The sequence below is a fragment of the Mytilus trossulus genome, chromosome 9 (assembly GCF_036588685.1).
Source record: "Mytilus trossulus isolate FHL-02 chromosome 9, PNRI_Mtr1.1.1.hap1, whole genome shotgun sequence".
NCBI lineage: Eukaryota > Metazoa > Mollusca > Bivalvia > Mytilida > Mytilidae > Mytilus > Mytilus trossulus.
The window spans coordinates 49,914,231-49,936,267 of NC_086381.1; the positions used below are offsets into that span (position 1 = coordinate 49,914,231).

General features: G+C 31.7%; 1 protein-coding gene across 1 annotated transcript in view; it reads left to right on the forward strand.

Annotated features, from left to right (window-relative positions):
* Positions 1 to 22,037, forward strand: part of LOC134684714 (uncharacterized) — a 78,120-nt gene that overhangs the window by 50,111 nt on the left and 5,972 nt on the right. Inside the window, exons 2-9 of the mRNA XM_063544019.1 lie at positions 5,905 to 6,144; positions 10,419 to 10,511; positions 12,192 to 12,371; positions 15,619 to 15,666; positions 17,384 to 17,446; positions 18,908 to 19,123; positions 19,577 to 19,630; positions 20,861 to 21,100. Coding sequence (XP_063400089.1) covers positions 5,905 to 6,144; positions 10,419 to 10,511; positions 12,192 to 12,371; positions 15,619 to 15,666; positions 17,384 to 17,446; positions 18,908 to 19,123; positions 19,577 to 19,630; positions 20,861 to 21,100 — 1,134 coding nt within the window. The remainder of the gene's footprint in view (positions 1 to 5,904; positions 6,145 to 10,418; positions 10,512 to 12,191; positions 12,372 to 15,618; positions 15,667 to 17,383; positions 17,447 to 18,907; positions 19,124 to 19,576; positions 19,631 to 20,860; positions 21,101 to 22,037) is intronic.

Genomic DNA, 22,037 nt, shown 5'->3' on the forward strand with positions numbered 1-22,037 from the left:
TGTCTACCTGTCAAAACTTAGGTTGTGATAAACGAATAACAAAAAATCCCGAACTCCTAGGAAAATTTCAAATCCTTATCAAATGGCATAATATACCGCTCAAACACATCAAATAAATAGTAAACATTCCTGACTTAGTACAGGTATTTTCTTGTGTTTATATGATTTGATACTTCGTACGCTTCAGGTTCGTTAAACTCACAATTCAATCAACTTTGATTAGTACTGCCAGTTATCTGCAAAGGTCGGTGGTTCTCTCCGAGTACTCCGGATTACTCTATTTAGAAAAACCGGTGGCATACTATAATCAAACGAAATAAAGGAAGCGTTATATACCTTACATGAAAATATACACTCATAACTACCCAAGGACAAAACCTCAAGACTAATAATCAACTAATCGAACATCGGGAGAAATCACAGGCTTAGTTGTGTCGATTACGAAAATCATAAAAAGCATTTTTCCTAATGACATATGTGGAACAATAATAACTTCCCATAGCTGCAAGTGATCAGTTACAAAACCATTTCTGTCTACCACTAAACCTATAATATTTATCAATGTCTCATTCTAAAAAGCTAAATTACTGTAATGTTCTCTGTTTATCTAGGAGAAAAAAATGATGACTGATCACTTTTGTTAACTAAACATAACTATGGTCTGAATATTGACTATAGCATATAACTAATAGGTTTTATAAAAGAGCAAATGATTGGCCTTTATTCTATTTTCACCAAAACATGCTTTTTCTCATATTTCGAAATAGATACATTTGTTAGTACATCAATGTAAGTTGTCATAGTGGTATGCTTCCATTAAGTGTAGTTTTCAATTTTTTACAACACTGGGTCGATACCCTAGCTGGTAAACTTTCAAAATTAAGAATTCATTTGGAAACTAAGGTTCCAACTCATTTAGGTAAAGTTGATCTTGGAAGTATTTGGCTATTTGTTTAAGGTCATTTTTGGTCATATGTCTCTTCTTCTGCTTCGGATTTTATTGTCCATCATTGGCTTCCAAATATTTACGCGTTCCTGATAAAAGGCATTATAGAACAGCGCTTCGGGCATATACAATTTATAAATTGAGTTGTATTCCCTTGTTTTCTCAAGTGAGTAGTTGGTTTTTCTGTTCAGTTCTTTTCTTATTTGTTTTGGTGTGGACGGTTGTTATGATAATGGAGATGGCAAGCGGCACAATTTCTCTCTAACATTGTGACTTCATAGTTACGACAAACGATTACCAATGATTTTGATAGTAGATTTTTCTATAACTAACATTCTTTTATGAAACCAATCGAACAGTCATATACACATCCGTGATTCTAAATGGATTTTGAGTTATTCTGAAATTATCACTCAGAATGCAAATGATTTGCACTTAGCTTTGGTCTTATAAAAATTTGTTAATACAATGGATACAAAAGATACACGTAATAAAACCACAGGTACATTACAATTGATTCTAAAATGATGAATTGAGAACTTCATTTGACCTCTTGTTTCAGATCCACGATAGAACTTGGAGGTCGTACGGCCAATGTTGTCAGAAGAACAATCTCATATTCTTATGATTTGTATGAATCTTTAGCTTATAATCTTCTGATGTTTTCCCGAGCTCCGCTTGGTGGTATCTTTTTTCCTAATCTGCATTTTTTTTCCTTTTTTAAAACTCCTGGTTTCACCCCAGATTCACCATGTGAACATGTAAAACGCAGACAGCGTAGTTAAATTGATATTTATCTATTATTGTCAATGATATTTTATCCACTATTCTAATTAGTTTTTGGTATCGAATAAGATTTCAAACCTGTAAAAGGTTCGACAAAATTTTGCAATTTAAGCTAAGAACTATATAAACCAAATTAAATAATTTATGATAGATAGTACACCGGGATTGTTCTGCCGCATATAAGACTACGGATAATTTGGTTAAAAACATTTATTCACGGATAAATATTGGTTTATGTACGGCAGACTGGTATCTATCAAACTGTTTCCTACAGGAATGTCACAATCAGTAGAAAAAGGTAGCATTTGGTTGTCAATGATGTACATCAGATTTTTAATGATCATCGGAATCCATTCAAGTAGTGGAATTATTATTTCAATCAGTAAAGAAATTTTAAAAGCAGCTGATGCAGCTTTTCACAGCTCGTTAAGCCATAACTAATACGTTCATAAGATAAATCTGGACGTGTTACTTATGTCACAGACTTTGCAATATATTATCAGTCAAATTTTCTCGTTAATAAAAAGAGTTAAATGATGATGCCGTATTACATCTCTCCGACTGAGGTATACTTTTAACATTACAGATATTGTTTGTTAAACATAATATAGTCAAACTTATTTAGTGTAAATGTAAAAGAAAAATGGAAGATGATACCAGTAGGAAACCCAAACTCACACGTAGAGATAAATAACAACAAAGAAAATATACTTTCACAAAATATTACATTTCAAGCTAAAGACTTATCATGATGAACCCCTCCAAATTCTGGGATTTACAAAGCAAAAAGACAAGTAAACGGTTCAACTGAATGAAATTTTTAACAGAAAGAGGACACACAGACCTCATAGTGTTCGGTGTGAGCCGAGGCTCCCTGTTGAAGACCGTACTTTTACCTAGAATGTTTTTTTCTTTTACAAATTGTTACTTGATTTAGAGTTGTCTCATTGGCACTCATTCCTAATGTTCTTATATATACTTGGATGGAAGCCGTTTTTTAACTTCTAATACTACGTAATGATACTGAAACCCTGTGTCCTCGGATAACCTAATTATGAGATGCTTGATCAAACATGATATTTGTCAATATATGTGTTGGATAAATGATTGACCCTAAAAGAAATTCGGTTAATTGAAAATAAACTGTTTTGAGACTACGTAAATCTAATAGCTCTCTTAGGTAACGATATGTTTCATATATAACATACAATTTACTTAAATTGCTAATGCATGCAAATTGTTCTAAGTTAGATACCGGAAATAAGCATTATAGATATATTGTAAATTTATTATGCACGAACTAGCTATAAATCGGTGATTTTGACCTACATTATACCTTTGCAAAAATATAGCAATGACAATTGTTAATATTTTAAGATATGAGCTGCGTGGGATAGAAATCGACCTTATGCAATAGCATATTTACATGTATATGTATACAATTTTGATTTGTTTTAGGGACGTTCAACATGTTCATATTTGTAATAAAAGATAAATTGTGGTGTTTTTATATAGTTTTAAAACAAACTCAGTTTTCAAACAGTCGTGATAAATATTTTATTTTAAGTCGAAATACGATAGTAGTTATATTGATATCAACTTGCATAAGGTCGATTTCTATCCGACGGAGCCAATATTTTAAAAAAGTTGTAATATTTGAGGTTTTAGATTTGTAGATAGTTTGTAGCAATTAAAACATAGATCTGAAATATTAAACTATGTACGACTTAAAAAGTGTTTGGTTCCCCATTAACAAAATCATGTAAGGAATGGCAATGTTGCAATTTTATTCAGATTCAATCCTTGAATGTTCCCCGGTCTGTTATGTCGAGCCTTTAAAAGATGCGTGGCATATCAGAACTGGAGCAATTCAATGATTTTATTTCACTTGGATTTGACAATGTTGTGTTTCATCACTACAACGTTAATGTCCGTAGTGTCCTTGATATCATTTGAAACAAACTCAAATTGAGAATTGAAACGGGTAACTTCTCAAATGGACAACAACCCGACAAATGGGCTGAAAATAAAGATAATGCCACCAAACTTTAAAGGTCTTCAAAACAGCGGTAAAATTCCGCACCAGCAGGGATATCAAAACACACAGATGATCCAATATGCATGATTAATTTAGCAAGTATTCGTATGTCCCTTTCTGAGGAAAACAACACTTCATGTTATTCGGTATTTTTTCATCCCTTATTTTTAAATAATCTGGTGTTAGTCGTTTGCATAAACTATGATTATTGATTTTTTTGTTATTAATCAAAACAAAAGTTTGAAACCCAGTAATTAAAAGCACTGACGAATTTTTAACTCTTTCTAACGTTGTAAAAAATTGCCTCTTTACATGCTTTAGTCAACAACAGTTTTGTACTTTCATACCTCTTCGAGCGGAAAATTCAAGTGCAAATCAGTTTTGTTAAAGCTGGCATACTTTATGATAAAATCGACACCAATTTCATCATAAATATTCTGTGTGTTGTGTATTTTCTATCAATATTTCTTTATAGGTTTATCAAAGTTTATTGTTTTCATTTTAGCCTCTTGTATATTTTCTTTTTAGGTTTTTGTATATTTTGTTTGGCATAATTTTTTTCACATGCCCCTTAAAATGTGTTTATTCATATGTATTAATGTGCCCTTTTTTGATAACAATAATGTACTAACAATCTGTGTTTTTGTATTCACTTATAAAAAAATTCAAACAATAACGTGTCTTGGAAAAGTTTCGTATAAATGTTAAATTTATCGTAATTTTCTTTTTGATAGTTTTTAGTTGTCCTAAGTAATACAATCGCGCTTTCAGAGGTCGGCATAATGCACTAATTTAAATGAGATTTTCTCTTCCATTTTGTATGTACAGCTAAAACATTCGATTCACTAATCTCACTATCGTGTCAATTCTAAAGGCAATAACTAGGCTAAATTTTATCGCTTTATCAACAAATGTTTTATCATAGAGATTTTGTCACTTGATGCAATTGATAATGGCATCTGGTTTTTTATCAAGTGTCTGTAACTACATCTCTTTTAATTTCCAATATTGTTTTTCTTGTTTTTGTATTGATTTTACAATGTTGAATTAGTTTCTATATTACATTTGATTGTTTTCAGAAACGATAACTTCATTAAGTAGAATAGAAAATTCCCACTTTCACTTAAACGTATTTTGTGCGAAAATAGTATGTTTCAGGGCATGTTGTATGTTATAAACATTTTCTACGTTTCGATTTCTTCTTTTTTTGAAACAAGTATTATGTAATTCTTATTCCTAGTGCTTTAAGATTTCTCGATAACAAGTTATTTATATGCCCTAATGCAGGATTGTTACGTAACCATTTACTGCCGGATGTCAATTTCCTGTATTGTATCGCAATTTTATGTTTTCTCTCTCTTTCACGATTTATCAATTTCATCTTTCGAAAATGAGATCGGAAATTGCAATTGCAGATTTCTTCAAAGCATTATTTTACTTTCAAATATATGTATATTAATTTCCGTACAAATGCCTTATGTAATTTGACTTTCAGATAAAGACTTACGGTACCACATTACTGTTGCTCTTAACCTTTATGTGAATTGAGAATGCGACTTACTTTGCCAGTTATTATTTAAATGCACTTATTTATTATATATGTAGGTAGATAAATGAAAAGATGTATATTAAACTCTTGATCATTTGGTTTTTAAAAATGTTTTGGCACTGGCAATAAATCATGTGGTAAAAAGGTATGACACAAATACCGAAATGCTTTGCAAATTCACAAAGGAAAAGTCAATAAAAATTTACAAAATCAAATGCAATATTTAACGATTCGAGTGAAAACAACTGCCATATTAGTCATAAACAGTACTGGACCAAAATATGTGTTACCAGACATTATAAATTTTCGACAGAAGGGTTAATAAATTATATAGTTAATGTTTGGAATGAGAAAAAGCAATTTACATTTCTATTTTTTTTACTTTTTGAGCGCAGAAAATTAAGCGTTGTTATACTGATAATGTACTTCACCGGGTTATAATTTATAATTGTCCCCCTTTTTCATCTCATCCTTTGTATTTTATTAAACCTTCGTCACTTAACATTTTGAAAAATTGACACATTATAATAGAATTAACTTATCTAATAATAACCTAATAATGACGTATCATTTTTTCGTTTACAGATTCCGTCACTTATGATATTGGAAATACAAATGGGTACGACATAAACATAGATGACAATTGGCTGAATGAAGTTCTTAATACAAATGTTAATGAGAGTAGTAAGAAGTACAACCAAATTATTATCGACCAGGAACCCAAACATGTGCAATTACCACAACTCGTATCTGATGACGAGGATAATGTCGATGGTTCCGGTTCCGGTGATGGGATGCAACTAGATAAAGGTAAAAGCGAAGGAGGTACATACATATTTATTAGAAAGTATTATATGTTTTTGCATTTTCATTGCTTATTGATCAGAGGAAAAGGAATAAAATGTGTGATAAGTAATGATTTGTCACCTCAAATTAAAAACAGTAAACTTATGCAAGCCTTTAACCGATAGCCTCATTTCGTGCCTGTTTAAAGCTAAGAGCATCTGGCCTTTAATCCCGCTGCAAATGTTTGCTCCTGTCCTAAGTCACGAATCTGATGTAGAGTAGTTATCGTTTGTTTATGTTATTTATACGTGTTTCTCGTTTCTCTTTTTTTTTATGTATAGATTAGACCGTTGTTTTTCCCGTTTGAATGGGTTTACACTAGTTATATTGGGGCCCTTTATAGCTTGTTGTTAGGTGTGAACCAAGGCTCCTTGCTGAAGGCCGTACCTTGACCTATAATAGTTTACTTTTATAAATTTTTATTTGGATGGAGAGTTGACTCATTGGCACTCATACCACATCTTTCACAGTTTTAGTTCATTTATATGGTTTGGAGTTTAGTATTACGTCCATGTTTACTGAAGTAGTACACATTTGTATTTAGGAGCCAGTTGATGACCACCTCCGGGTACAAAATGTTCTCGCTGCGGTGAAGACCCATTGGTGGAATGTGGCTGTTATCTGTTTTTTGGGCGGGTTGTTGTGTCATTTACATATTCCCATATTTCATTAGTCGTTTTATAATAAAGGATGAATCACATATGAATAGTACTTGGATATTTTCGTACAGAAAAGTAGCAGGTGATGTCTGTTTGCGTCATTAAACCTTTTGTTCTGTTGTTGTTGTTTGTTGATGTGTTTTCTCGTTTCTCGTTTTTATGTTTTCCTGTTTGAATGGATTTACACGTGGCTCTTTTTGTTTTCGGGGAGGAACTTTATAGCTTACTGTTCAGTGTCAGCCAATGCTCCGTTTCAAATGCCGACAGTTTAGCTATAATGGTTAACTCTTACAGGTTGTGACTTGGATGGAGAGTTGTCTCATTTGCACTCATATCACATTTTCTTATATCTACTAGTATATATGTTTAAACATAACATATATTCAAGCTAATATCGCCGTCCATGCTAAGTTTCTTTTCTGAAAAAATATATATGAGTAATAGCTTTACCAAACAAGATATTTAAGTCACATGCATATCCTTGTAAAATACATTTTTAGTAAAATATCTTTTATTTTAAAGTTGTTGCTCACATCTAAGTATCAATGGCAAACACTTTAAGGGGGTAGACCTTGGTTCAGGGAGATAACTCTTTAAATCAGTTATGCGTTTGTAAAAGTCAAGTTCATCAATGTATTTTAAGCATTTACCTGAAACAGATTGAAAATAATCTATGTAACCTAGAAGCTTAGAATATATTTTTGAAAATGGTTGACACAAACGTACTGATGATTTTAAGAGTTATTTCCCTTAACCTAGGTCTACCTCCTTAAATGAATAACAACTCTACAGGTAGATATCATTACAATTTGATATGACAGTTTATGTTTTCGTGGTAGTGTACTCACCGTTAGTGTTTGAGGTCGTTGGTTCTATCACACTAAACCACTATGCTGTAAAAGCATAGCAACGAAAACTCATCGCACTACAACGATGTTAACACTATCGTTTCAAGATGTACTAAATACTCGTAATTGCTTTGTATATTGTGAAGATCCTCTGTGTAGCTAAATAACGGGATATTATAACGTCTGCTTCTAAATGTTGGAAACTATATCATACCACAAAATTGAAACTGTTAAAATGGTATTTTTTATATCACCCCTGAAAACATCAGAATTAAAACAGTACTAAAAAGATCAGTTCTTTGACATAAATTGGTACAGACGCAGTACTGACACTTCACTTGCATAATGAATCCTAAAAAAGTCATAATATAAAAACAAAATGTTACAAAATACCAATTAAAGAAAATAAAGACTGACAACATCATACTTTCACAACCAACGGCACGAGTTGACAACATCCACAACACCCCTGTCTTGGCACAGACATTTCCCGAGGAAAATGTCGACTAAATCTGACACAGAGCCAGCTGTAGACACAGCAGTACTGACATGACAGAAAGCTTAACATTAAAATACTATTTGCTGCTTTATAAGGATTTGCTATAGAATTTAAAAAGTACAAGAACATTGTGACTAGATTGGTGGTGGAGTAAGATATACCCCGGTATCATCACTTAGGTACAAATTTCAGCATGAATTCCAATACAATTTATCAGTCTCTCTAAATATATCCGTACAGGGCTATTGGATTTCAAATATCGAATTAAGCTCCCAGGATTCGTTGTCAGTCTTCATACCCAGTCTATCATTAAAGGCCTGTTATATATTTCCATACGACTTTTAAGTACTTGACAAGTTTGTTAAATACAATTCAGAGAATTAAATGGGTAAGCGGAGAGAACAGTCAACAGAAAGTTATTACAAATAGACTTCCTTGTTATCAATTAATTTACATCAACTGTGAGAATTCTATTGCTGTCGTTACTGTAAATGCCCAAAAGAGACTAATGTATACGTCAGAGGGATCTCGATAAGGAAAACTCATCATTACTAATAATGTAATGAATTACAAAATCATTTCAGTGTATAGATTATTTTCAATAATTAACTTAAAAAAGCACTCTTCGAATAGACGATGACTTTAATTTGAACGCTATGTGCGCGTATTGTCCAAAGATTCATCAGGGTTGTTTGAATAAAAACTGTTTAGAACGCGAAATCAAATGTGAATTTTAAACTAAAAAGCCATACAAACCCCAAATTCATCTTCTATAAAACCGTAACTATCTATAACGACAAAATTCGCGTCTTGTTAGCAGTTCAAGGTCTTAAATCACGTCAGTGGTGTATCATCTGTAATGTTTGTATTTTACAGTGTCTTTTACAGTAATGTCGTCGTTTTTTTATTTCCAGAGCTTTTAGTGTGGATGACAGTTATTTTGCGTGTCCTTAAGGGCATACGATACAGTTTTGATCCTGTATTTACAAGTTCATGAAAATTTGCATATAGGCTATTTTTTACCTGATTAAATCAAATATATAATAAAAAATATACCTTCATGTGCTACTTTTTGAGTTAAATGAGGTCGAAATTTTGTATACTTGCTCGAAATTCAGATTGGTGGCCGTAATTTCTTTTTCGAAAGAAAGATATAACTTTTTTGTTATAAAAGATAAAAACAAATTGTTTTTTGTTAAATAATAGGTAATTTCTGTATTTTATAAATATCTTTAAAAAATATGCATTTTTTTAATCAGAAATAACTCATATTTATCAAATGTTCATGAATTGAGGGAAAAAAGTAATTTTTTACTGCATGTTTATCACAATTAAACAAAATCCTCTATTTACAGTTTAAAAAAAAATTTAGGTCACATAATCTCCCTGCAAAATGAAATCAAATGCCGTTTTAAACAATAGGGGTCCATGAACGCGTTTTCAAATTAAATCAGTTTGAATAATAAAAATCAGTCGAAAAATGCATCTTTTCCCGTTATGTCACAGTTTGACGTCGCGAAAAAAACAAATCACGTTAGCAACGTCATGACCTTCCCTGTAACTGTATCGTATGCCCTTAAAGTTTATATCCATGTCATTGCCGATTTAGACTTTAGCATATCAAGAAGGAACTTCCCAGTTTTATGTTCGGATTTAGACTTTACCATATTGAAAAGGAACTCGCCATTTAAATTTTTATCATTATGTACCTGTGTGTGACAAATACATGTCTCATATTATTATATGTCCTTTGCTTGCTGTTTCATGCCCATCATTTCACCTCAGTTTTTTTAATAGAAATATCTACATTGTTGCCTCAAAAACATCGCAAATGTTAATGGTCGTGTTTGTTATTTCATTTTTGTGGCATTGCTGATACGAAAATTGAAGTAGAAACGGAAATTACAGATATAGATTAGACTTTTAAGTGAAAGAAAACATTAATTTCGTAAGAATTAAGTGATACATCTTGTGTTAATTATCTGCGGAAATGACACTTTGATAGAGTTTGTAGTTTGTCTGATATGTGGTCCAAGCCCAAACAAGAAAGATGGCAAAATAAACGTTGGAATCCGAATCGATGTCAGACATTTCCAAGTATATTCTGATAGACATGTTACTTTATAGATGAATCAAATGTTTATCTAAAAATCGATTCCGATCAAAGTCATGAATAGATTGAAATGCAGGATCTGATACATTATTGATTACTTTGATGATTAAGTTAATTTAACATTGATATTCCAGGCCATTTCACTGATCACACGCCAGGAAGACTAGAACAACAGACGATAGGAAAACAGCACGAGGCTATTCGTCGTCTGCCCGACTCTGATACAGGTATTGACGTTTAATTATAGATCAAACGTACATTGATATATTCGTCTTTTGATAACATGTAGTAATTTGTTTTCATATTGCTTTTACCAAGGGAATGGAGAAATCTGAGGATTATGGATCGATTGAAACTATTATATTCAAATTATTAGATTAGTTTGTAATCATTCTTGACTATGTTATAACTTGTGACGTCTTTGATGTCGATGAAATTCTAGTTAAAAACAAGACACTAAAAAAGAAGACAACAACAATTTGAAATACATTTTAAATCAAAACGACAACCAAAGTAGAAATAAACAAAAACTATCATACTTTGTTGTTCCAATTGTGAATATGTTTGCCGTACATATCTCAGTTTATAACAAAACCAGTTTTCCATATTGTGCATCCATGTGCAGAGAAAATACTTTGCAAAGTTATTGCTAACTCAAAACGATCCATACAGTTGTTTTCTAATCGTTTGATCTCGAGTGTACCTAATGAACAAAATCCAAAACATATGTCAATAGATATAGGAAGATGTGGTGTGAGTGCCAATGAGACAACTCTCCATCCAAGTAACAATTTAAAAAGTAAACCATTATTGGTTAATAACAAACACTGAAATTGGTATTTGTTTGCAAGTCTATAACAATGCAATATATATGTGAATAAAACTACGACGCAATTGTCTAGCACAATTACAGTCCTCAGAGTATGGTACCAAACGAGATAAATACGTGATTTGATCGATAATGTTAAATAATATATATGTAGTTAAATTAATTTATTGTTTTGTATCCCTTTGAAACATTTCTGAAGTACTATTATAGTATAACCTTCTTAAATGATTTTTGTCAGAAAATTTAGTATATATATCATCTCATATATAAGTTCGTCAAATATTCTGACTGATTTAGAACGATCATATACATTTTGAACCAACGTAAATCTAATGGTCAATGTTGATTTATAGAGTGATAAAATACTCGGAATATCACGCTCGGACGTTTTCGTTAAATCAATGGATAAACAGTGTCTCATTTCCCTCCTGTTATCATGATTGTACTCCACCATGAATAATTATGATATTCATTTCAAAATTAAATAGATATTTTTACTTGTAAAAGTCATAAAATCTTGACTGATTCCAAGCTCGGAAAAAATAGAAACAAGAGATTATTCATTTGGGCTTCAATTATCTTGATTTACGCTTTATGCTTTATATTTTACCACAAACTAAAGTTAGAGCTTAAGATTGGGATAGTATACAAATTCCTATAATAGTTTTTCATGTATTCACAATTTTGACCACTTTTAGTTCCCATTCGTGCATGTTCCCGTATACAACTTAACATTCTTACGTCATCGTTCCAAGACGTCATTTACATATGCTGGTGTGATTTGAATTACTCATCTAAAGCATATGGGGTTTAAGTAGGATTGGAACATTACAGCCCATACAATCATGACGCTGCCTAGTATGTGACATACATATGACTATATTCGAATGTTACATCATTTGTACGCAAAGCGTTTGAAGAACATTAAAAAAATGTCATTATATTATAATAACCACATAAAGCCATATTTGTATGCATTTGTTACATTTTCATCAAATTAGTGGCCTTTTTAATTCTCAAATGAATAAACTGGTATGGCTAAATATAGTTTGTCTTTAAAAAATACTTGTGTTTATAGATGTAGACCTTTTCAATGTTGACAATGAAGAAATAAAAGAAACATTACACCCATTACCGACTATGGGTGCTGCGACGATCCAAACAACTCGAGTTGTCACTAAGACGTCGACAACACATTCAAATAATCCAGACATTATCAAAGAAACTGACGATGAATTTGACGATGAAGACGGCGATGGTAACTATACTTTTCAAATATAATTGAAAACACTAAACATAAATCGGGAAAGAACAGAAACACATTTTTTTTTCAATTAAAATATTTAAACATAACAAGAATTGTCGTCAGAGATGTTTTTCCTCTCGATTTACTGGTTTTTCAAGATTTATTGCTCAGGTTCGTTCGATAACTAAGCATTATGAAAATTAGAGAGGTTCACTGATTGTTCTTCCGAAATTGATATCATACATCATGTATTATATAATTTGATTCACTTTCCCCTGAGGAAATATAAACGACCTTGAAAAGTGCGGCAATTAAACGTCGACTAACTGTCAGAATATTGGATTTCAAGAATTCTGAATATGAAGTCTTAGGCAGTAATTCCAGGAAAATGGTATATAAATGTATGCCAATAGTCAATTATAATTTTAATTTATAGTCTGCAACGTTCAACTTTAATGTTAATCATGTTATATGAATGTAAGCCAAGTGTCAATAATAATTTTACTGCATATTCTGCCAATTTCAATTTAGACATGAAAGTAGCTATACATTAACTGTAGGCAAAAGGAGTGAAAAGTCTGGAGGCGTATATATAAACACAGGCAGCATTTAATATGCATAAAAAACACGCTAAAAGTTAACCCAAGTTAAATGAGATGAAAACACTCATTATAAAGACGTTGACGACTTTTTGAAACACTTACTCAGTGGCAGTTAAAATTAATGATGGAGTGATACCGGGTTGATAATTTCCTAAAAAAAAATATTGTTTGGCATTTGCTTCCGATATCCACTTTCTTTTTTTTCTCCAAAATCTCACTCTGTTTACCCCATATACTTCCTCAATTTTTCACCAATATCATAACTTACAAAAGTGACTCATTCCCAGTTTTTATGAATTAACTCTTCATCTTAAGCAAAGAACAACAACAACTTGTCATTTTTTGTAAAAGTGATGCGAAAGATTACAAAGGAATAGCCAAACTCATAAATTAAATACAAAAGTGGCAAATAAAAGCAACAGTAGTATACCGCTGTAAAAAAAGTAATACATCGATTGAGAGAAAACAAATTCAGATAACCAACTCAAACTGAAGGACAAGGGACACAACGGAACATCAGAAACACTGCACACTCATGGAAAAAAAACGATAAAAAGACAAACAAAAGTACACAAAACACAACATATAAAAATGAAGACTGGGCAAGACGCGGTTGATAGGAAAAGCAGATCTTGCTCCAAATATTACACACAAAGTGTAACAGAATGATTATTGTCATCAAATTTTCTGACTTACAGTAAACTATTAATTGTAAAAGATTCGTCATGTGCACTTTTTATAAGAATCCTAATATTATAAGGCTCGGTACAGTTGATTTTCAGTCTGATCTTGAAATATCCTTACTACAATTACACATAGCATATTTGTATTTTAAGTGGGTACATTTCAGTATTTACCCTTCTGGAGCACCTGGGATCACCCAAGATTCAGTGGAGTTCGTGTTGCTCAGTCTTTAGTTTTATATGTTGTATTTGGTGTACATTTGTTTGTTTTGGTTTTTGTTGGCATGGCTTTGTCAGTTTATTTTCGAGTTATGTTGACTTTCGAGGTTGAAATTCTCTCTGGTATTTTTATCCTCTCTAATCAAAATGTAGGATTATGTTTCATTTATATCTTGTGTTGATTTCTTAATTTCTGACGTTTAATCTTCGTTTTGCTTAAATGTTCGTGATTTCAACGGTTTCCGTTGGAGCTGGATTTTTAGAATCCAATTGTACCTCTGTAGGTTTTGTTTTCTTCCATTCCGTAGTTGAACAGCATATATAAGGGAAACATGATCGGATACATCATAGCATGAATTGCTTCTAATACACGGGAAACAAAATTGCAATCATTTTTCAAATTACAATGGAGAATACAAGTTAACATGAAAAAATCGTGTTTTGTTTTGAAAAAAGGAGTTACATTTGTATTTGCAAACGCATGACATATTGTTTCTACATGCAAGAATTTTAGAAATAATATACACTGTGTAAATTTATGACCCGTGAACAGAGTGTTTGGGTCGTAGATAGTGAATGATAATTCATATAGATAACTATCTTTTCATCCATTTTTATTATGATGTATTGCATTATTTTGTTATACATGTAGGAAAAGGTCCATTTAAAAAAAAATCTAAATATAACGCCATATGTTTTTTGAGAAACAAATAAAAATGAAACTGGACATTTTTGCAGAAGTTTGATTTTTCAGGCTTACTAAGCGTCCTGTAATTTTTTCACCATTCCTTGTTACGAATCACTTTTGACCAGTATTCTCGTGTGACAAATGTTTTCTTCTATAAAATCTGCAGTTTGAATAGGAGTATTAAGAAACTAATTATAAATGACTAATAGGACGTAATTTTCTATTCGTATTACTGAAATAACTTTCCGGTGACGAATTAATCTGAGAATATAAGAGACAATTTAGTAGTTAAATTGGTTGTAATATCAGACATTTTATTCTGCTATAAAATTCAACAATAACAGTAGAACTACAAAGTATTATTAATTTCAACAGGCATATTCATATTTCTTATTCCCAATACAATTCATGATAACTTGGTTCTCATCATAATGGTAATTTTCAACAAAATAATAAAATGAAATATTATCTCCGATCACGAGGGAAATTTATTGTCTGATGTCAAAAACGATGTCAGTTGCAGTAGATATAGGGAGATAATATGATGCTGGTAATTCGCACTGTTTTGTATCAATATTACAAGCCAACCTTGACAGAAAAATATAAGTAACTTGCATGAACAAATTAAGATGTAATCTATATGAAAAAATATACATATAACATATCAAAAAATAAAATTACAAAAAGATAGACAAAAATACATGCTGCTGCACACGTAACATGCATATATTATTACGGACAAAGTTTACAGTTTTTAGGGAAATTAGTAATTGCAAAAACATTTAAATGGTTGATTGATTCATAAGTGCAATCCGTCCAGTTGCAATTATGTCATAGATACCCACTAAGAAGCTTAAGGTCAGTCATACCAGCAAAACAATCATTATTTGGAATTTAAAATTTAATTAAGCAGGCACACAGGGTTACATATTTTTTTATATGATATTATATACCATGATATTTCGTCGCATATACTGTTGAATAAAAAGATAAACAAAAATACCGACATTCAAGGCAAAGAATTGTTATAATTCAGTCTTATAATTATTATGATTATTTTTTTTAAGATTTTATTGAGGCCAGAACAGAACTTGGGTCTGGATTGGAAGATAAAGGTAAGCAATACAGTGTACAACGTATCAACTACGGTGTTTTACCTCCACAGATCCATAATTGTCTTCCTCGTAAGTTATTGTGGGTTATCCCATAGAACATAAGATGTGCGTGTTTGTTTTTTCATAAATGTATGTGCAATAAGGCGGGTTATTGAAGAACTGCCTACCCTTTCTGAGCACTGAGGTCATCCCCAGAATTCGGTTGGGTTCGTATTGCTCAGACTTTAGTGTACTATGTTGCTTTTTCTGTGCTGGCGATTGTCTGTTGATATTTTTCTTTTTCAGCCAGAGCGTTTTCAGTTTATTTTCGACTGATGAGTTTGATAGTCTCTTTGGTATCTTTTACTCTCTTTTACCCTTTCATTTATTTCGATTTTCATCCTGATAAAAGGTTAATTTGAAAATCTAACAACAACAAATATACGAAAAAGTTCAATTTAGGAATTCCTAGAACTATTCATATTCACGATGAATAATTATCGCTTTTCTGATTCTCATGCTATATCCGATTAACTTGAATTAACTGTTTTTCCGATGTTGTCTTAAATGAAAATGCAACGAAAATAACACTCTAACATTACATGCACCGCAAAGATTAAACTTGTTATATTTCAAAGGACGTAATATGACGAGTTTTCAACTGTTCTATTAGTTATTCTGGCATTACTAATGGCTTGTCTGTGTTGGGTTTTTTTTGGCTTCATATTTGTATAGTAATTGTATTCTGTTTCGTATTGTGAATTCAAAATCTCACTCCTGGCTTCATTTCTTTAACGACAGCACACTATTTTCTCTATTCGACCATCAACAGGAACTCAATGTGTTTTTATACAAATATCACTGTTTAAAAAACCAACCAAAGATACCACGCTTATAATTTGAGACCCTGGCCCAGACAACATACGACATATCAGTGGCGTTCGAATACGAAACGTTTGAAGGCCAAATATCGATATGGAGAGCAATATTTTATTTGAGAATAACAGTCTGGACGAATATAACCGGTATATGAAACACCATTAGTTCATAGTAAAGCTGATAACTCGCATAGTTATAGCCAATTTTTCAAGTAATTGTCTCTTTAAGGGGAACAAATCGGAGAGTTGACAAGATCAATCTAAATCAGAAATGAGTCTTAATATTGCAAATAAAAGGTAATCCATCGAAGATATCATTACCTCAGTTGTTAGTGTCGTCACCGACATGATTTATAACAATAGTTCATTAAGTTTAATTTGCTATATTCTATCTTAACTGCAGTTTTAAGTCATGTAAGCTCGTCGCCTTTTGGTTACCTGTTCAAAATATGATCTTCTCATAACTGCAATATAAGTACATAGGACTTTATAAAAAAAATCTATTGAATATCACGGAGAAAAGGTAATGTTGCATCTTCCATTTAAAGCAGACCACTTCGAGGTGCAGGCAATAATAAAATAGATTGCACACATCCATCAAATATGTTCAATGAGGCCAGTATCAGCGTGCATGAAAGTACCATATTGACTATGTGTCTGTGATATAATTGTGGTAAATCTCATTTATTCTTCCAGTAAAGAACAATTTGTTAGTATCATCAAATCTGCTGTATCGTCGTAAAGTTAATCGTCTATTTGCCTTTTGTCAATAAACCGTACGTTGGCAATTGATAGTAACACAGTACTATATCATATATCTCGCATATTCTACATAGCTTTTACTTCTGTTGTATCTTTAGTTTCAAACGACGAGGAGAAATTGAATATAACGTCTCCCATGAAAACAGAGGAAATAGCCAAAGGTAAATATCTAATTAAGCAAAACAAAAAGCATAAACAACTGTGCATATTATTAGTTTTGAAAGTATGTAGTTGTTTTAGTTGACATCACCCTACAAGGTACCAAAGGAACTTTCATGCATCAATAATGCACTTCGAATTTCCATTTCTCGTGAAACCAAATGTTGGTGATTTAAAATAGTGAAACATATTAGAGGAAATAAACACGCGGGATAACCATTAAAACACATTAAACATTGAATGTCTAAATATTGATTACCTCACATTGTACAATATCAGGAACAACATAGTAGCATAAACTGATATGTAATCTTAACGGATGAATATTCAGAGAAACATTTTTGTTTCGAATACAGTACATACTGTTCAGTTTGTAGACAATTTGTATCAAATGATAGGAAACAATGATAAAAACTCATAACTTGCAGTATAGTGATTGCTGTTGTAACCCTAACCTTTGACCCAATGACATTAAAAGAATCAAAGTTCCTTTACCTATTTACCTAGCAAAAATTGCAAACGAGCTGATTTATGACTCAAACGATATAGCCTTTCAAACAACTTTTACAAAACTTTTATTGTATTTATATAAACATCACCTCATCTTTCATGTACCGACCACAAAAACTATACGTTTATCGTTTTGTCCTTTGGACTGTCTACAGGTTAGTTTGTTGGCGGGTATAAATGGTGCTTAAGGCCGTACGGTGAACTATAGTTGTTCATTTCTTTGTCATTTTGGTCTCTTGATGAGAGTTGTCTCATTGGCAATCGTACCACATCTTCTCTTTTTATATTCAACAGATATGATTTAGAACCAAAACGCCTAATTTTCAGTCTTTTAATGACTGATCTAACTTTGTTCTTTGACACATCGACTTGAAAATCAATATATGCAATACAAATAAAAAAAGACATGTATCAAATCAAGTAAATGTTTTGATATATGCGTAAACAAAGAACTTTACCGAAATATAAATTTATTAATTGTTACTGTGACTTTTGTCTTTAGAATTTTCCCCAAAAAACTATTTTTGTAAAAATTAAAATCTGCAAACTCTTTGTCTGGTTTTAAATAGATGAGAGCTTAAATCAAGTGTCCCTTACATTGGTAGCTTCTTTAGCATTCAATTAGGCATAACTATGCATGGTTTGGTTTGGTTGTGTTATTTCTTTCAGTTCAGTTCAAGAGATTTTCTTAGGCAATTGTCATATGAAAAGCCAGTTCGACCTCGTTGCAATTGGGCTAAACATTCAATGGTATCAATGCAAATGTATTATACTTTCTTGAAGACTTTAAAGATAAATCAATGAATATGTCAAGTATGCATTTGAACAACAGCAACCAAACGAACCACACAATAGAGACAAAATTAATCCAATTATTCAAACAAAAATGATTAAGATCGTCATATTCATTGATAACCATGAAGTCATGCATTAATGGGCACCTTATATTTTAGATGAGTATAATTGCAGAGGCATTTCGTGCAAATATGGCGCCACTTGTCTGATTCAAAACGGCGTTAAAAACGGATGTGTCTGTGGTATGAAATGTGAGAATTTCAAAGGCGATCCTGTGTGTGGTTCCGACGGTATACTATATGAAAACCTCTGTCATTTGCATCTAGAGGCATGTAGTCTTCAGGTCAATATATCGCTGGATTCTTCAAGTAAATGTACGTCAATTTAATTATGTTCCATATGTGTGTGTAAGCTTGTCATTATGTTTTTTAAAGTGTATAGCATAGAAATAAAATATAAGCAAAGTCAAACATCAGAGTAATTTCTATGAACAGTAGATGGTTATCCTTTTAAATGTTCTTGTTGAATAGATTACTACATTAGCAATAGTCTTTTACATTATTTGTGGTATAAACTTACTTATTTGAGTGCTTCAACAAGAGTCTCATGTTCAACTATTTTGTTAAAAAGTAGAATAAAAAGAGTAGATTTATATTGCAGTAATTTTCAAAATAGAAAAAAAAAATCTCGAATACTCTTTGATGCAATAGTAACAACTACTAGTACTAAATTAATATTGGTCCTTTTTTCTTTTCTTTTTATTGACCCATTCACAACATTGATAAAACAATCGGAAATAGTTTCTTGACTGATTTGTATCTTTTCAGGTTTGCAAAATGACAATAATCCACTTAATTCATTACAACAATGTAAAACATCATGTAAGTATAAAATCATACAATAGTATTCGCTCTGATTCTCTGTGTCGCTCTTTTTAAATATTTTACATGCTAATAGACGTTAAGGAAACAACAATTAGTCAAATATTACTCATCAAATATATATTTTCTATCATCTGAGCAAATACTAAAACTTAGAGGTAAAACTTTCTAAGAGCAACATTTCTCAGGCAACGCTTGTCAAAACATTTTCCTGTTCTGTATGGGTTATGCCCTAGTGATGCGTTTTTTAACAATCTATATAATAACTTTGAAAACTATAAGTTTTCATCTAAATGTAAAAGGAGTATTTCAGATACACCCTTCTTGCAAAGCCAAACGGTATCACACAATTTACAATAGGGTTTTGTATATGAAAGAACACAATAATAACATTAACGATACAAATGTTTCTGTGCCATGAGCACATTTCGACAAAGAATGTCTCTTTATGATGCTCTAGGCTGAAATATGAGAAAATTCAAAACTTATAAACACGACGAAGAGTTGTAATGAAATTGTAAGTGGAAAGAATTAAAAATGACGATAATAAATAGTTTTTTTTATGGTTTGTCATAAGTGTGAGGAATACAATCGTATTTTAATAAAAAAAAAAAAAAGAAAAAAAGTTTTCCCTTGTCTCATTGTGAATAGATAAAGTTAAAATCACTATGTGTCCAATCATTTGGAATATATCAGCCTGTTGTTCAGGTGATAGTAAATTTAGTTTGCTGAACAATAAACAATTCCTTCAAGGTAAAATTTACAAAGCCAAAGGCATCAATATATTAAACAAAAGAGTAAAATTGAGAATAGTTGGAATGTTCTATCGTTCAATGAAAGGATCGTTTAGGGCAAAAGTATAACTCTCAAGAAAAACGAACTGAGTGATGACATCAATAGTAATGCTATTATATTAAACATGTACCTTAACGTTATATTGTAAAGTCTATGCATACATCTTAGATGTGTTAAACAATTAATGTTCTGTAATAATGCCTTCAGTGCTAGGTTCTCTAAATAACACCAACATTGAAATGCTGAAAAAAAATAACCAAAAAAAAGTTGATATGAAATGATATGAATTGATATTGTGGGAAGATTTATATATTGATAGCCCAGACAGTAACTATTACTTTGTGTTAACTACCTTGTTTGGCTTATTCCTGGATGAGGGATCTTTTCTTTATATATAGATATTTTTTACAAGATTTCTATCTGTTACATCTACAGACCCTTATTGGACACCGTGGTCACTTTGGATACAGTCAGGTGATAAGGAGTTCAGGTTTAGATATTGCAAACGTTCCGGTTCATATTTACTGGCAGACGACAGTTGTAACGACCCACAGATGCAGGTTCGACAGTGTAACAGACGAGAAACAAGAGCGTGCAGATCTATGTCAGGAAAAACAACACAAGAATACGAATACTCATGCAGCGGAGTTCAATTATCTGAGATATCTAGAATTGGTAAGTAAATCTTTTAAAGGGTTAACCATTGATAAAGAATTGATATTTGAATATATATAATGCATTACAATCAAATTTGATAAAGAATTCGTGTGATATTAAACTTGGTTAATCATTGTTTATTGGGAACAATAAATTTTCAAAGATCACAAAGAAAGAAGAAAGAAACCAAAGGCATATTCATATTCATATGTCGAAAAAAAATAATAAAATCGGTCATAAGATAAGCAACAGAACAGAAAAATTTGAGCAACACAATCCTAACCGTAAAGCACGGATGATATCATCTTCAACATGCAACATATGTTTGATGCCAAAAGAGGAGTAAAATTTGACGATACCAAATAATCCTTTGAAAAATAATCCTTTGAATCTGTCTGTAAAAAACTATAGCAACACAGAAAAAACGTTTTTTAAATTTGCAATTGATTCAAAAGAAGATAAAAATACACGCGAGGGACATTGATAATTACAAGTCGAAAACTAACTAACATGGCTAAAAAAGAAAATTACCAACGGACAAACAATATTACACAAAACACAACATAGAAAAGACTGAGCAACATGAACCATACCAAAATCTGGGGTCGATATTGGGTACTCTGGAAGGTTTAAGCAGATCCTGCTTCACATGTGGCACCCGCGGTTTTGCTTGTGTTATCACAAACCCCCTTATAAGTCTAATTTGGTAGATTACATTCGGGAAAACAGGACGTAATTGTAGTAACATCATTTGGAACGTTCCGGTATCCACTGTAATCTGTGTAACTGATATTCCATAACGGTCTGCCAACTGGTGATGGCGTCTGTAAAATTTACGTAGGGATGATTATAACTTCACCACTTTAAACTGTTGGTTCAATTATATATGAATAAATCAAATCCAAAATTTGTTATTGATACAATTATTGATATTTTGTTGTTAAATTATATAACT